Source organism: Corvus cornix, chromosome 7 (assembly GCF_000738735.6).
Source record: "Corvus cornix cornix isolate S_Up_H32 chromosome 7, ASM73873v5, whole genome shotgun sequence".
Classification (NCBI taxonomy): domain Eukaryota; kingdom Metazoa; phylum Chordata; class Aves; order Passeriformes; family Corvidae; genus Corvus; species Corvus cornix.
The window spans coordinates 21492291-21510123 of record NC_046337.1 but is presented as its reverse complement, the minus strand read 5'-3'; the positions used below and the strand labels follow the sequence as shown (position 1 = coordinate 21510123).

General features: G+C 36.1%; 1 protein-coding gene across 1 annotated transcript in view; it reads left to right on the top strand.

Annotated features, from left to right (window-relative positions):
* OLA1 (Obg like ATPase 1) overlaps positions 1 to 17833 on the top strand; it is a 98141-nt gene that overhangs the window by 52743 nt on the left and 27565 nt on the right. The window contains exons 6-7 of the mRNA XM_039555086.1: positions 6391 to 6471; positions 6747 to 6844. Of these exons, the coding sequence (XP_039411020.1) occupies positions 6391 to 6471; positions 6747 to 6844 (179 nt within the window). The remainder of the gene's footprint in view (positions 1 to 6390; positions 6472 to 6746; positions 6845 to 17833) is intronic.

Genomic DNA, 17833 nt, shown 5'->3' with positions numbered 1-17833 from the left:
AACACATGTTTGGATTTTTTTGGTATTATCAGTAGACAAAGAGAAGTCAGTTCTTAACTACTTTCTGTCAAGGCTGATCTTTCCTGTGTAGATTTGACAAGTGGCTTAAAGTAATTAATTTTGTAAATCATGTATCTCTGAGTATGTCTAGATCCAAGCCATTTTAAATTGTTTGTGCATATGCCAAAATAATACTGTATACGAATAGTTGTATTCTAAAAGACACCTTTTTCATTTGGCTTAATTCACATCTACAACAAATGCATTCACACATGGATTTATTTGGAAATTATTGTGTATAGGCTAATGCAGTAAGAAAAGTTGAGTGAAACTCCGCAAAATATGTTTCATTTTGCTTTTCAGTGCAATTTCCCTGTTCTGAATTTCTGAACTGCTGGAAATAATCACTTGTAGATAGCATGCTTTAGACTGCTCTCTGTATTCTTGCTGGCTTTTTTCTTTGAGAAGCGACAAGTGACTGAGTTGTTTTATGTATAATGCTGTAGAGCCCACAAGGATGACCCACACAAGAGAATTTGGGGATTATTGACACGAATTACACTGCCTGGAATGCCTGTAGGATGTTTTGGGTGACAGTGCATGTTGTGGTTCATAAACATTATTGGCATCTAGTTCTAAGTAAATCTTACATCATGTACAGCTTGTACTGGCTCTGTGAGAAGGTATTAAATAGCAGAAAGGATAATACACTTGTCCTAAATCCATTGCTTGTCCCATTGTATTTTTATTAAAGTCAGTGAGCAAGGGAATTGTAAGAGATTAGACATTGTTTTGTACCACACAGGAGCTCATTGTCACTCCAGTTGATGCAGTACCAGGTTTGTTCTCTTTCCTGCACCCAGCAGCTACAGCTTATTTAAGCACTTCACCACAATGAAAAAACATCATCTAGCCTTTTCTTTAAACTGCAAAATTTGTCTTAATTGTCCTTTAAAATACCATTGTTTTTAAACAGTGCTTTTAGCATAAATTCTTACAGTGTCACTTCAGCCTCAACTTTGTAAATTGCCAGAAAACCTCCAGGAAAAGCAGAGAGCTGAGGCTATGCTCAATAGAAGTGAAAAGATTTCCAAGGAAAGCCGTGAGTGGAAGGACTGTGGGCTTGGTGCACTCCATACATCTCACGTTAACAAGGAAAAAAGTGTGTACTCAGTAAATTGCTCTTGGTGCAGCACAATTAAGCTAGCTGAGTACCTCAAATAGCATTGTTTTCTATCTGTATCTGAAAAATCATGACAGAAATTTTGAAGGCCAGATGGAATAATAACTATCCAGTTTGATCTCTTGTGTATCCCAACTTAGTTCTTACAGCTGTGGTTAAAATGGAATGTATCTCTTACGGGAAGAATTAACCTTTATTGAAATATTTTCTGGCTGGAGATAAATTACTTTTAACTTCTGTAAGCTATGCCAGTAATTAATTATCTTTACTGTTTAGAAATAAAACACAGCTTTAGTCTGTATTTGTCAAGCTTCAGCAGTTGTTTGATTTCCCTATGCTAGTGTGAAAAACCCCGTATATGTGAGGTTTTTGTTATATATATATATATATATAAAATGCAGTAAGAATAAAAGCATAGAACTTAAGAACACCAAGTCTTCATGCATAAGCACTTTCTCAAAACCTCTGTTTTTTCTCAGTTTTTCATTATTTCAGCAGAGATAAGTGCAGAATTAATTCCCGTTGGACATTAGGCTATTTATATACTCCAAGATTGCATTAGTCTTCTAGTTACAGTACAGTTCATGTGCTTGTGAGCCTCCTGGCTTCTCAGTCCCTCTCGCAAGAGGGAAGTCCTCTGCTGGTAAATACTGTATCCATCTTCCCTTTGTCCCCTGCCCAGCAGTGTATGAACTTCAGTGCTTTTGTGTTGAAAGGCATTGTTTGCTTTCACTAAAGCTGTGTGGCAGTCCTGGTCCCTACATAGGCTCCCATTCTTAGTAATTTAGTATTCTCGGAATGTATGTGTCATTAATATGGCCTTTTTTGGCTGTTGAAGGGTGGTAACAGTGAAATGCAAAGAGTTTGTTTGAAGTGCCACCAGAAACATGCACACTGGGGTTTTTATTTACAGTTGTATTCTGAGACCTACTGGTTAGGTGGTGTTGACTCCATTTGGTGTATGCAATGATTTATTAAAGAAATACCTTCTGCCACTGAGCCAGATTCCTTAGGGAAGCCAGAATATGTTATTTATACACTACCACCTTCATTATTGGTATGCAATGGTGTTGGACTTCAGTATGAAATGAGAGGAACTAACTAAGAGCTACAGATAATGTTTTAGGTACTCCTTGTGGCTTTTCCAAGCAGCAGAGCAGTGTAAATGGTAGAATTTTAGACAGTTGAAACATTTTAATATAATGTATTTAACTGCTTTTGAAGTTTTAAAGGAAGATGGTAAGTTTTTAGATCTTGGAAGTTTTGAAGGGGCTGAATAAGGTGCTGAAAACACTCCATACTTCCCTTGGTGGGGGGGAAAAAAAGCCCTACTGTACTCACAGTTACTCTGTAGTAGTGGAGACTTCTGCACTGCCTGCAAGATCACAGGGAATTCGCTTGCACTTTGAAGTGTGAAGTGATAATCCTCACAACTGCTTATTTCTTTATTAAATTTGCGGAAGTTAATTACATGCCCTGCTAATTTACAACAAAAAAATCACAATTCTCTGATGCCAAGTAGGCAAGTGAGTTTTCCAAGCTTCAGTTTAGTCCCTCATGCTGTAAGAAGAATTTGGCATTGGCACACATTATTACTATCATTCATCCAGAAAGTCTGTTAATGTATGCACATTTTTCTACACAGTAGTGTCTCATGAGTAAGTCTTGGTAAATCTGCTATATGCAATTTACATGTATTTCCCTATTTTATACTGCTGGACTTACTGTTAATGTCCTGCTTAGCATTTGTGGATTGACTACTTGTGGTTATTTGGAAAATGAGAGCAGGACATAAATTAAAATCACTGTATTCATATGTACTAAATTAATATAGTTAGAAATTAACTGATTTTTAAAACAGTGTTATTTGATATTCATGAAGTTTGCTATATTTCATATGCCTTGACAAATGTAAGCAAATTGGAATTTGGAGGGATTTTTGGTGGCTTTCTGAATGGTTCCTGTAATAGTGTTGCTAACTGAAAAACAAGAGTACCCCTCTCATCAAAGAAGGTGAAGTGGATCATTCTGCTGGGGACAGATTGACCTCAAAGTGTGCAGTTGGGGAGGCCAGATCTAATGAAACAAAGTGGATCATTGCTCTGTATTCTGTTATTAAGCATTTCGAAGTTTACTTGAGTAGTAATTAAATGTGTTTAAATGACTGTTACAGTGATAGAGAAGATAAAAAGATTGGGTTATACTCTTTCACCAGTCCTAAATAGAAGAAAATAACTAAAAATGGTGCTAGATGAGAAATAACCTAAAAATGCACTATTTGTGTGGTTTTTTAGAGTATTGGGGCAGCTGAGTTAAAAAGAGATGTGGAAACACTTGCCTTTCTTCATATTGTCATTTGTGTTTAACAATTTCCTGTTTAAGGAGTTATATTAAGTCTCATTTCAGTGGAACACCACCACTGATGCAGGGGAATCTAAGTTCAGCTGACCCATTTTTAAGTTTCTGGACTGTCTACCTTACATTCTGCATGTTGTGACTGCTGCCCAGATAGTCCATCAGAGAACTTCTTTGTGTCTCACTGCTTCATCAGCTTCATACAAAAATGCTGTATTTGCTTACAGGTTTCCATCCTTTTATCTAAAGAAAGTTTTCGAATACTTTGCCAGCTTCCCTATAAAACCAAAATAAAATGGCAAGTATACGGTTGTCAGGTCCCCCCAGCATATTCAGCTGTAGGTCAGCCCTACCTGTGGGAATTGTCCCTGTAATCACTCCTTTAGAATGACAGTTGCAAACAGCATCAAGTCAGGTATGTAAACGAGAACTTTTTAAAATTAGGTCAGTGCCAAAATGGATGTAGATCTGTGTGTCACTGTAAGTAGCAAAGTGCCAAAATGGATTTAGATCTGTGTGTCACTGTAAGTAGCAAATGAATGTGAAAGAAAGGTTTTGATTGGCAGGTCTGTGCTTAGATAGGCCTTAGAAAGGCCAAACTTTATTTGCTGTGTTGATGCTTGAAATTTTCAGGGTGTTCTGTGTTATGTAGCTCTCCTTTCATTTCTGCTTAAGCCTAGAAGTTTGGCTGTTTGTGCTATAGTGGTTTTTTTCTTTGAAATTTTTATTGACTCCAATTTATATGTAACAAGGCGTTGCTATTGTGGGAGAAACTGTAATGCTGAAATCCATGTGGTAAGTGCCTACAGAACTAGTTTAAAATCTAAAATAGCCTGTAACCAGAATTCCTTCACTGCTGAACAGGAATCTTGATGGTTGTGTTGATTTTTATATATGCTATTTAAAGAGAAGCTGAGGATAAAGATCTTAAGTGAAAAGTCCTTACTGGTAGAATTGCTTCCCTTATCTTGTTTATACTGATTAATTAAAAAATAAAAAGCACATAGGGTTAAAGATAAGATGGTACCACTGTTTTCTTCTTTATGTGTAATCTTGTTGCATGTCTCTACATAAGCTGTTCTGGCCACTCATCATAGTAACCAGCTGGGCCATTTCACCTGCTGGAGCCATTAAAGAGGACTCTCTCCCCCTAGATTAATCCCCTCCGACATTAGTTTTTTGCTCTGACAACTGGAGCAGGCATTCAGAATTTGCAGGTGGCCAGTGTGACGCACATAATTGCCTACAATTTTAGGCAATGAATAAAAATGGTCTACATTACTTGTCAAAGGTTGTATATGCAGTGCCAAGTGAGATCTATGGGAAGCCTTTTAGGGTTTAAAGAACAGTTAATAGCAAAGCTGCACAGTGCTTTTTTAATCATAATGCATTTGTAATATAGCACTTTGATCTTCTCCTTGTAGGAAATGGTGTTATATTAGCCACTTTTAAACATTTATGAGTGAAATTCAGTTATAGGAGAGTAAAAGTGATTATTCTTAGGCAGAACATGTTAGATTTCATTAAAAGTTTTAGCTTGCCCCTTCCTTGTTAAAACCTGTGGGGAGTCCTGTTCCTGGAGGGTTTCAAATCAGGATCTGAAGATTTAGAAGAGCTTTTTTTTTTTTTTTCTCCACTAAAGCTACTGCAAGACTAGAAAAGACGGTAGTAAATACTGATGTTATTTGTGGTTGTTTATAAATGTACTTCAACTGCATAGCATTAGGTGCAAAAAATGTTGTGTGCTCAACAGTTCAGGGAATGTTTCCTTGTATTTTAAAGTTCTTAATGCTCAGTTGCATCAATTACAACTTAAAAAATGCATTATTTAAAGCATGATCATAAATTATCTACAACAAAAAATAGGCGACTCTAAAATGTACTACTCCTAGAAGAGCAGAGTTTGACCTTTCAGACCCAAGAGCCTTTTATTAACACCTGCCTGTAAGGAGAACCGTGCCACACGCAGCTTTCGGATTCACGACCACAAAACTGATGAGGAAAGGCTTGAAGGGTTCAGTTTGTGTCACTTGCTGTTTGCCGTTTCCATTTCACAGATGATTAATCTTTCTGTGAAGAAAGGCCAGAGAAACAAAGCACATTGGGCTCTTCCTGCAGTTACTCCTTCTGAATGCACACTAGCTTGCTAACTAAAAGGCCTTTAGATTTCCTGCCGAGAGAGATGTTCTGAAAGTGAATGCAGCTGGTTGGAGGTCACCAGTGCAAGGCTCTTGCCATTGTGTAATGGAGGCTTTGGCAGGTTTCATTTTGGGGGGGGAGGGAGAAGGTGTTGGCGAAAAATTAATGCGGAATAAAAAGGGCTTTGGCCATTTGAATTAATTTCTCGAGGGTGGATCATCAATAATAGGCTCCATTTCTTTTGCTCACAATTTAAAAAAAAAAAAAAAAAAGATATTTGCTGTGTTTTGTCCCACCCATTCCCTTTTCTTAATGGCATGTTTATATTGTACGTGGTCTCTCCCGCTGGATGCTGAAATGTTGCGTCTTACTGAGTTTGAAAAGCAATCTAAAATGTACTGATTTTTACATGTATTTTATGAGCTCTGCTGATGTTTGGGGTGACAAGAGATGATACTTGAGTATTGTGTATTTAACTTTCTAATTGTGGGATTTGGATGCCTTTAATAATCCATATTGCTCTTGAGCGACTTTTAAAGCAGCAATTTCTGTTTTTCTGGGAGAGTAAAAATTTGTTTCTAAAAGGTATTATCTAATTTTTAGTTTGTATGTATGTTTTGAATCTTAATGTATATATGCCTTGTTTATGGAAGAGAATAGTCTTGATATCCAGCTGAGTTTTTGACTTTGGTTTTTTTTTTGATCTTGCATAGGATGTAATGTGCAAAATCAAGACATGGGTAATAGATGAAAAGAAAGCTGTCCGCTTCTATCATGATTGGAATGACAAAGAGGTAGGCTATAAATATTATTCCATGAGTTGACTTCTAATTTTGCTACCTGTTACTGGTTCTTTTTAGAGTTGGTTGTTATTGTTGTTTTTTTGATTTCATATTCGTAGTGTATTAAATGTTAAATTTATTAGCTGAATCTATGCTTATCTGTGATTTATGTATTACACTCGAATTCTGTAGCTTCCTCAGACATGCCATGAGGAAAATGATCATAAAATTAATTCAAGTTGATATAAACTGTTTTAAAAATTCTCCCCCTTTATTCTCACTTCCAGATTGATGTTTTAAACAAACATTTGTTTTTTACTTCAAAACCGATGATCTACTTGGTTAATCTCTCTGAAAAAGACTACATTAGAAAGAAAAACAAGTGGTGAGTGTGTACAGGTTAAATGTCTAAATTTATATTTCTGTGTCATATTTTTCCATGGTCAGTAATTCCTTGCACATTTAGATCACCAAGGATATTAATTAAAATAGCAATATGAAGTAATCTTGCTCTTCTGTTACTTGTTATGCTCCCATTGACTGCTGCTTGAGTACAGTGCATGTGGTGAAACCTTAACTGAAACTGCAGAAAAGAGTATGCTTCCTTACGTTTTAACATGAATCCATTAACTGTGAAGAAAATAGATTTGATTTAGAACTACTAATTTAAATAAACATATGGCTTTATCATGTTCTATAATGCTGGTTGTCTGAACAGCATATTTTTCATTCCTAAGGAATTAATTGAATGCCAGAAGACTAAAGCTATGTGAGTTGCACAGAAGTCCTTCAAACAAAATTGCACATTTTAACATTACTCTTCTGTTTGCAGCCGGGTGCCTGGCTTTCTTGCTGCTGCTTGTGTGTTGCTTGTGGTTTACAGGCCTCTTTTGATGGGCTTTAATGCCATGAGCAGCTCAGGTTTTAGTCAGGTATTTCTGACATCAGTATTGTGACTCAAGTACATGATGGTTACAGAATCAATCTATCAGACATTCAGTGAACTGGATGAAGATCCAGTCCTAAGATGGTAGACATATGGTGGGAATCCGCTGTTGAGAAGTACAGCATTTAGCATGTCTCTGGAAGCTCTAGATGGCATAAATACTGCTCTGTGGAGGAGGGAACAGATTAGGTAGTTAGTATACGATGAAGGAAAATCTATAGCAGTGTGTTTAGTTTAAAATAAACCCAACCAAACATCAAATCTTTTCTTACAATTCAGAATTTTAAACACTGTACTTGTGAGATACTTTGAAGATGTATAAATGTATGTTTGTGAGCAGATATATGCATGTAACTCATCCAAACAAATCAAAAGTATCTAAAGCGGAATATCTGAATTCTCCTAAAGTACACCCTCTGTTTCTCCCTGTACTTCATTAAGTACTTAGATGCACATGGTTTCAATTTTCCATTAAAAATTCTCATTTCCATATGATATCAAAGAGTGAGAAGGCTTTAAACTGAAAAATAAACATTCATAGACTGGAAGCCAAAACAATAATTAATGTCAGATGGTTAACTCCAATAAATCATTAGAATAAATTCTGGGAAATTACTGCAACTAAAACTGTCCTTTTGATACTCCAAGACATTTTGTGTTGGTACTAAAGAACAAAATTTAATGTATTTTAATAGCAAACCCTCTCAGTCCCAAACACAGACTTCAGAATAGACTTGATAAGCAATATAATAATGTAAGCTCTTCATGTTTGGCCAAATTTTATAATTTTAAATTAATTTGTTTCTCTAAATATTTTTTGGGTATGACAATTTAAAGATAAGAAGTGGTTCTACCCAAGGAAGTATTTAAAATCAGCATAGTCACATTTGCTCTGTTTTTGTGAGGTGATGCTTTTTTCAAAGTACCGATGCTGTGGTTTCTTAAGGTTTGCTGTCACAGTGCAGACGTGGAAGTTTATGTGAAAATGGATGAGTCGGTTTTCCTGTCCAAAAAAAAAGATCCTCACACCTGTATTTGGATGATTACAGGTAGAGCTCACTGGCTCTAATTGTACAGTAAATACCATTTCCCAGACCCTAATGGCAGCCAGACTACTTAGGCGACGCCAGTCTGTGATTCAGCTGTCGCCAGTCACCCCATGTTTTTTGTGAGACTAGTTGTGATGATGACATAGTTAAACCCAATTGAAAGCAAATCTTTGGATAAATTGCAATTTTTAATTTGTAAAAAATCAGATGTTTGAGTTGAGGAGTCATATAATGAAACAGTTTAACTGTTTCTATTACAATTAATGATTTAGTTTTTAAAAAGTGTACCCAGATCGCATGGATGTGAGTGTAATTGTAGCTGAAAGATCAAAGCCTGGGTATCTGAGTGATGTTCCAGAAGAGAATTTACCACATAGCCATTTTCAGTACAGTTTCTGCCTCCTGCTGTTCCTATTTTCCCTCAAGCTAGCCATTGACTACCCCCTGTGCATCCCTGCTCGTAAAAAATGATTGAGGAAGTATTTGTCATGTATTTATGAGTGGGAAACATTGTGTGATAGGGAAAGGCATCTACTAGAACCAGAGAGATTGCCATTTCCTTTCCTTCGGCTGCTCTGCCACAGCTTTAAATCCTCTGTTTATGCAACATAGCTTTTATATTTAAGAGTAGAATAAATGTTTTCTATGAAGGATGCTAACGGTAGGCTTCTGTCATTTGTGTGCTGCAAGCAGATGTAAATTATTAGAATATATTTTACTGTTAGATTCCACTTTATGATTTTTTTTTATTATTTTGAGGGGTAGGTATTCATATTTGAAATGCAAGCCACATTTAAGTCGTAGTCATTCTTCTCAAAAAAGTTTATTTCTGAGCTTAATTTGTAATATTACTATAACAAAGGTAAGATTAATGCAGGAAATGCTCAGCCATAAAATGTTTTCATCAGACTTTTGCAACTATAAAAGTGTTTAAAACAGCAAAGGAGAGGAGAGGCTTTTTGATTTTGGGTGAAGAGGAAAACTAAAATTGTCTTTGTTTTACTGGGTAACTCTTTCAGAATTAATGAACATTTTAATTGTGAGTTAAAACACACTTATATTTAAGTGCCAATGTGTTATTTTTCAATTCAAGAAAAGAAGAAAACACTGTGAAAGATAGGACTATTGTGTGTTTGAGTAGGTGTATTGACCTTTTGAAATATGTAAAAACTGGAATGGCTCCAAGCAGTTACTTGCTGGTTTTAACAATGTTGAATTAGTCATTCAGTTGATTTATGATTAAGACCTAGCCCCTGAAGAGAAGCTGACATGGCAGCTGTGTTAGTTGCACTTGTGTTATGATCAGATGACAGTAATCTTGACATTTATGAGGGAATCCACTGAAACCGTTCTTAATACGTATTGCTGTACTCTAAATGAATATTTAAACTCTTCTTTTAATAATTCCTAATTGGTATTTTATCTGAATCTAGTACCTTAACCATGGTATACATGTATTCAAGTTTTACCATGAAAATATTCAAAATAATGATAATAATAGCAACAATAACAATAATAACGTTTATCAGTTAAAACTGCATTCTGAGTCACAGGATGTCACATAAATCCAGGATATCAGATTTATCAGCCTTTCATCTAATTAAAGCTTTACATTTTAGTCTTGCTGAAGAGGGTGCTTCTAGTGGCCTATCATAGGATGGATTCCAGTCATGGAATATACTGAGCTAATTAATGAGTGAATGTAGTGGACCATGCTTAGCATCGTGTTTGGTTTGGTATTTTGGACTGACTTGCAGCAAGCACCAGGAATACTGTATATGTTAATGCCACATAAACTGATCTTTTGACTCAACTTCTCAGGTCCAATAAAGTGAATTTCATCCTATGCCTAGACTGTAGTTCAAAAAGCCAGTTATGCTGCTAAAGATTTTCTAGTATCTCTAGCATTGTAATTAAAAGTCTGAGACTTAATTATGGATTTTTGAACATCGTTTTCTCTAATATAATTCAGACTTGTTGAATATCTAAATGTGTGTTAACATTATTTTAAGGGGTTGTTTCTCAAAATGTTATGGTAGGCATTCTGATAAAAATGTTGATCGGTGTTGATAGGCTAGGGGACTTAGTATTTTGCTCCTGGGTATTTAGAGAAGTGACATGTATGTCATAATCAATAAAATTTTGCCCATTGATTTTTGTAGCATTTTTAATGTTCTTAAGCTAGAAGAGGTATAATTAGGTCAGATGAAAGGTCTATCTTTTCTGATATCATGTTTCTGACAGGCCACTAACAGATGTTCAGGGAAGATTATTGGAACAGATTAAGCAAACAGAGTATATGCATCCAGCTTCTTGCAATCTGTTATTGTAGAACTGACTAAGCCAGATATGATATACTTGTGGTTAATACTTTTTGACTGATTTCTGTTCTATAAATTTAGCCATTGACCTTTTGAACCCAAGTATACTTTTTGGCATCCCAATATCCTGCAACAGGGACTTCCACAGCTTAACTATGTGCTATATGTAGAAGTACTTCCTTATGCTTGTTTTGGATCTGCCACATCATAATTTCATTTGATGCTCCTTAGATCTTGTATTATGAGAGTGAATAATCCTTTTCTATTCATCTTTTTCATATTGCTTCAGATGTTCTGAATATTTAAAAAAAAAAAGATGGAGGGGGTAGGGAAATCTGACATGAACAAAGAAGTATCAAGGGTCAAGTAAAAGGAACACTGAATAGGTTTGAGTATGAATTAATCTGTTTCACTGCGTCTTGCACTTTTAATCTAGTAGGAAACAAAGTTATAAATGGAGTTACTTATTACCATTTATGGTAATAAATGGGGACTTGGAGTTCTTGGTTGTATTTCTGCAGCTATGGATGTTTAGGTGGTTACTTTTTATTCCTGTAAATGTATTTGAGAAATTATTTGTAGAAATTTTAAAATCATAAGTTGTAATGCCAAGGTGGTATTGAGATGTTTTCTTGACATAGCTGCATAATGATTTTAAGGTTTTCTTCTATGCTGACAAATTCAGAAAATAGTATTTTAAAAAATATATTACAGCTCTTGTTCCTGCCTTACAACTGAAATGCTTTAAAAGAATATTAGGAGATGATTTATGTTATCTGGGCATAAGTAAAGTTTTGCACACACAAGTTGAGAAGTCAGATATTTAAAGTTAACCAGATCCAGAATTTAGGCATCCTGCTACATCTTTACTGCCTGACTGAGAGAGACTATCTTACAGCTCAGGCTGTTGAAACTAGAGAATTGCATATGTTTTTCATGGAGCGTTTACCTCGTGTAGTAGGGGATAGTGCATGTTGTTTGCTTAATAAACAGTTATTCTTTAGTGTTTCTGATACGAATGAATGAATACAAATTAATTAGTCATCCATCAATCAAATGTCCGTCAGTTTTCTTTCCAGCACTGTGTCCTGACGTTCCCAATTGACTTCTTGTAGTCTTCTGTTTTACCAATTCCAGTGACTTTTCATTTAGTTGTTCTGTTTATCCCATACTTTTTCCCTACCGTTTTCCTAGCTGATGTGTTCTCCATGGATCTTGGCCAAATTCCCTCTCCTTTGATTTCATCCCATTCTTGCTGGCTTAGTTCCAGTCCAGTCCTTTGGTCTGGATGATTTCTTTCACCAGACTGCCCGCCTTCCTTTGCTTTCTTTTGCCTACCCCTCTGGAGTCTCCTGTCTGTTTGAATGTGAGTGCATATTGTTTGGGTAATAGCAGGTGTTGGGGACATGTCTTTAAGCATGGAAAGATTGGTCCCATTCTCACCTTCAGTGTGTAAACTCGCCCCAGACACAAATGCACCTTCCCGGAGTCTAACTTCAGTGTTCACCTTTCGCCCAAGTGTGATGGTTTATCTCTGATAGCAAGTTTGCTCTGTGCCAAATGTCTTGGTTCCTACATGTTAGGACAGTAAAATTTTTCAAATAAATTGTTTCTGTATGTTTTAAAAATGGGCAGTGTTGTATGATGAAGCTTTTTCAAAAATTCTGGTCCACCTGATTACAACATGGCACTACTAAATATCTAAAGTGTAGGTTGCAAAGTCAGGAAATAAAACCTCAGTAATTTACTTAACGATACATTGAGTCTTGAACTGGTAAACAGAGGGGTAGTCATAGTAGTTGGGAACCTTCTGGGTTTTGGGAGGGCCTGTCCTGGGCAGATAAAAGTACCATCGCACTATGCTTAAAACTCATCAAAGGCTGCAGACTGTAGGGAGCAGAGTGAGCAGGGAAATGAAGGGCAGTCTCTCTGGTGTTCTGAGTGACACGTGACAGCCCAGCATCCCACAGCACCAAAACCAGCCCAGCACAGCAGCCATGACCCACCAGGCCTCTCATACTCTTGAGAGCATCCATGTGCACCCGGCTGATTGTACTGTCAGGGCAGTACAAAAGAGCTGTGTATTAACACTTCGTATCAGGAAGGCTGTGCTGAGTGAAAGCAGCTACAAGCAACTTCCCAACTTCATTGCTGTGTGTGTGATCCCTGTTTTATCAGCTGCATGTCATCCAAACCTCCCTTTGAAAAGTTCAGCATTGCTTCCCATCTTCTCTTCCTTTTCTTCTTCTCTCTGCAGATGCTCTTCTCAGTGTTTTTAATTTTTTGTTTTGGCTGTCATCACTGTAGTTTCTGATGTGTTTATACACAATTCTGTGGGTTCAGTTGTTGTGTTGATCAACTGCAGCTATGAGTTTAGATGCCCTACCACTTTTATAGTTGGCTTGTGTAGTCTTACGAATTGCTAATGATGCTTCCTTTAATCTGCCATGGCAGTTGAGGAATCAAGTAATTTGTGTGATATTTTATTTAAACACTTGGACTTCCATAGGCGCAATCTAAAGTAGCAGATCCTAACTTGCAACAAGAAAAAATGTAACTGCTTAAAAAATTATCCAAACCTGTGCAGGGTAAAAAAGGGCATCTCTATTAATATGTACTGTCTGAACACTTTAGAAGCTTTGTTTCTCCCTGGTCTTCAGTGCAACTGGGACTTCGAATAAATGTATTTGTCTCTTTAGTAAACATATACTGCTTAAGATACAAAATACTAAGGGAGAGAATAATGTTGCACTAGATTCCAGATCAGTTAATTACACAACTTGGATTTGTTCAGTGTTTAAATAGCATGAGCAGCACTGAAGGGGACCTCCACTAAAAAATGCTGTGTGGTGACATTCTCAAAGACAATGATGTAAATTTTGTTGTTTATTGCAATGCGACGTTTCTGACTCTGGGTGCATAATGGGGTACAAAATCCTTTTTTAACTTAGGTCTTGTTTAAAACCAGAGAATGTTTAAATTGCTCAGAAGCAAACCAGAGATGCAGAGATGTCTTTGGAGTATAAATCTTGTTACTACGTGTAGTGGGTAACTGTTCTTCCTTCTTCCCAGTATGCTGTAAAGAGCTTACTTCAGTTTTCTGCTGCTTACTTTCCACTGTGGAGAAACTTGTGCTTCATGGCTCAGTTTTCTTCACTATTTCTCTAAAAGTCTTGGTGCTGATGAAATTGTAGACAAAATTTTTTGGGAAATGATGTCTACTTTAAAATCAAGTTACCCATAGGTTTACTATATTAGTTTTACTGACAACTAAATGAGTTTGGGGATTTTCAGTAGCTTGATACCTTTTTTTAATACTCTTTAAGTGAGATTTTTAGCTTCGGATTGTCTCATCTTGCTTTTTATGTCCTATGTTTTTAGATTCAGACTAGCTTATATTTAGGACAATAGGCATTTCTCTTTTATAATACTCCGAGACAGTGATGTCCTGAACAATGAAATGGAAAAAGTGAAGGAGAGACTGTGCTTTACTTGCTTGTCTGTTACAGAATGGAAGAAAGCAGGAAGGTAAGCAGCTTAAGACCCCAGCTTTCATATTGAGGACCAGATTCTGTAATTTATTGTATGTTTCAGTCCAGGGTTGTTAGTCCTGAGCATTATCAACACGACCTCATCAACAGGTCCTCAGAAATGTTTGGAGGAGATTAGGGTACTGCCACAATACCAATGCTGTCATCTCATTATTGGATCATTATCTCAGATGCAGATTTCAAATCCTACTTCCAATCATTGATAGTTCAGTAGTGAATCTCACTCTTACTTATTATAGAGTAAAGCAGTTTGACTGTGCATGTAAACCTGTAGATACTCATGTCAAAATCTCTTTCACATTTTAAGATCCTGATGAGAAACATCATTAGTAATGAAGAAGTAGAACAGACTTTGTTTCAGTACTCGTTTGGGTTGTTGAGTGTTACAGCCACCTTCACTGCAGTAATTTTTGGCTATAACTGTGATGAAGAAATGGGAATAAAGTAAGGTGACATAGTTTCCTCAAATTTCTCAGGGATTAGGATTATTCTTTGTTTGCAAGTGAGTGTCTACATCTTGGAGACTGAGCTTTGTTCTGCTGTATTTTTCTGTTTATTGTTGATTTACAAAAATACTTTGTGATGCAAATTACAAAAGTCTGGTTACACTTCTCCTTGGAGTTAAAATGCTATCTCCTAATATGCACTAGTTTATCAGGTTACCTTTTTCTGCTTTTTTGGATATGAGGGAAATTTTGGCAGAGAAAGAAGTATAAAGACTGATCTGCAATGCTGCGGTTTCTCTTACGAGCTCATTAATGTCCCGTTAATGAGCAGGTCTTACATTAGAAGGTAGGATTTGGTTATTTTTAAGTTACTGAATATTAAGTTACTTGTTTCTTCTTATTATTAATTTAGTAAGCCCTGTGCCTTTCAGAATGAATGAGCATTGTTAGCCTGTCTTTGTCAACTAGACAACATAGAAGTTGTGCATAGTCCTTGAAGCAAGTAAATTTCTCTCTCAAATTGAGGAGGAAATAGATACCACGAGCATGTGTCCCTACCTATTGGATCACGGTTACTGTAGCTGACAAGCATTTACAAGCCAGCAGTTGTTTTTGTGGGGGTCTATTGAGAATCTGGAAGATGGAGAGGAGGCTGTTGAATGGCTTTTGAGGTGAGTGGCTGTGGTCTCGCCTGATACAATGGGAGTAGCTCCTCCTCTCTGTGAGGATCTGGTACCTCCTTGCTGCCTGTAACTGGGTTTTGAGAGGAAAGATAGTCCTTCACTCTCGTGTCAGGCACATTAACAGTTGCAATAACTGGCACATGAGCTTTGATTTTAGACATTTTTTAAAGCAAAAAACCCCTTTGATAATATTGTCTTATGTTAAGAAATAGCAAGAGAATACACTCGTATTGCTTTTGATTTTTTGAATTGGGCACTGCAATCAGTATTGGTCTAATACTACCTCTTAAACGATGTCCCAATTAATAAGTATCTTTCTTTTCATGATGTGTTACTCAGTATTGCAGTGTTTGCTTTGCAGACAAGTACCTGTATACCTCTCTAAAATTCTGCTTATTGAATTCATTTCTTGAAATATTTCATGCTGTCGCTTCCTACATAATTGCATTAATATCTTTAAGTTTTCACAGTTGAAACTAATTTTATTTCACCTACCATTTATTTCTCTGATGCACGATGTTTGAGATATCTGGAGGGTCTGGAAAAAATAGTCATCTTGAAATTGTTCTTTGTGAATGGTCTGCAACATCTCCTCCTCTGAGGGAATATGTTGTGTAACATTGTTCTGTTTTCTATAAATAGGAGCTACATGGAAACATCAGGCAGTCAAACATTTGTTATAAATGGAAAAATAATGTTTGATGGATGGATGATTCTTTTACATGATTGGAAATGTAGGCTCCTCTGGCTTTGGCACCCTTTTTTAAAGTTTCCTTTTTCTAAGTGACTTCTGCGTTTCACAATTGACAGACACATTTTTCATTAATGATTATTTTGGAAATCTGATGCATTTTAAAAAAAATAGTTTTCCTTTTAATTTTATGGTTTACAGCTCATTCTTTTGTATTAAGTATATGGAAATATGTTTTCATTTAACTGCTTGTTTTTCCCAAGAAACATATATCTTACCTTCTAAAGTTTTGGCATAGTATTTTATTTTCACAGCTAGAGTTTCTTCTAATGACTGATGGGATGACTAGTGTTCAGATGTTGATAGTCACTAGTCTTACAGTGGATGGAACCATGTATCCATGTCTTGAAACCAGGAATAGATGCATGTTCATGTTTAAATTGGAGAGGAAAGTTTGTACATTATATATGTTTAACTGAAGAACTGTCAGATGAGACGTTGGGTATGGGTATCTTCTTATCCTTTATTACCAATGCTTGAGCTTAATTATTAGTAATTTAGAGAGGAGTTAAATAGAACATAAATCCAAAGAATGTTTGGAATTTACTGTGCTCTGGTATTAGCTTCTAAAGCCTGAAGAGATGTTTAGAAGATAAATATTTGAAAGAGACTTCAGTGCATGTGCTGGCGTTTGTACTTCATTGGGTTTAGTCAGATTCATTGTATGTTGAGTCTTCCTCTTGTTCTCATGCATTGGCACAGTAGTGCATTCCTGAAGCGAAAATATGTTTAAATCCAAATGGCTTTTATTAAAGAGAAAAAAAAGAAAATAAAATCTTACACCTAATACATTGAAAACCTGCACAATGTTGCCGATCTAAAACATGTGATGGTACTTCCAGCTTGTGTTTTATTTCAGACGCTCATTAAATGCATACCTGTTTTTTATTTAATAAAATCTTTATGTCCCAGGATATTCAGATTAATGAAGTGTGCATGCATGTGCATGTGTGTTCAGTTTCCCATAGGATTTTCAAAAATTATTATTAGTAGCATTATTTAAAAATAACTTTATGGAGGGTAAATGTTTGTCTTTGGCTCCCTCTATCTGCCTGTCTCTACTTGTCTTTGTGAACTAATGCTTTTTCATAACTTGATCCATCATTTAGATTAGAGTCAGCAGATAAGATGTCTACAAGTATTTCATATAGGCATTTGGTAAAATGAATAAATAAGTAGAAATATGGTGAAGAGACATGGAGGACTAGTAAGAAATTTAGTTTTCAAGCTTAAAAGCAAGGTTAATGTCTTTGTGCACAGACAGTATTTTATTGAAGTACATTTCCATTCCATTCAGAGTCTAATTTTTTGTACTAGGTTTTCATAAAGACACAGCTATATGATCAAAGAACAGTAAATAGAAACATGGGTTTAGCTGCCTGTCTTGCAGTAGTGTGTGGTGTCTGATAGCCTTTTGTTTCTGGTTTCTAGTTATGTTAATACCCTATTGGCATAGAAGGTAACTAGGTTGTTCTATTAGTGATTTTTGACAAACAGAAATTATTTGATACACTAAAGCTATTTCTGGCAGAAGATAGAAAGTTTTGACAAACATGCATGGCACAGCAAGTGTCCAATTCTAAAGAGCAAAATAAATGCAAACCACCATTATGGGGAACACAAACAG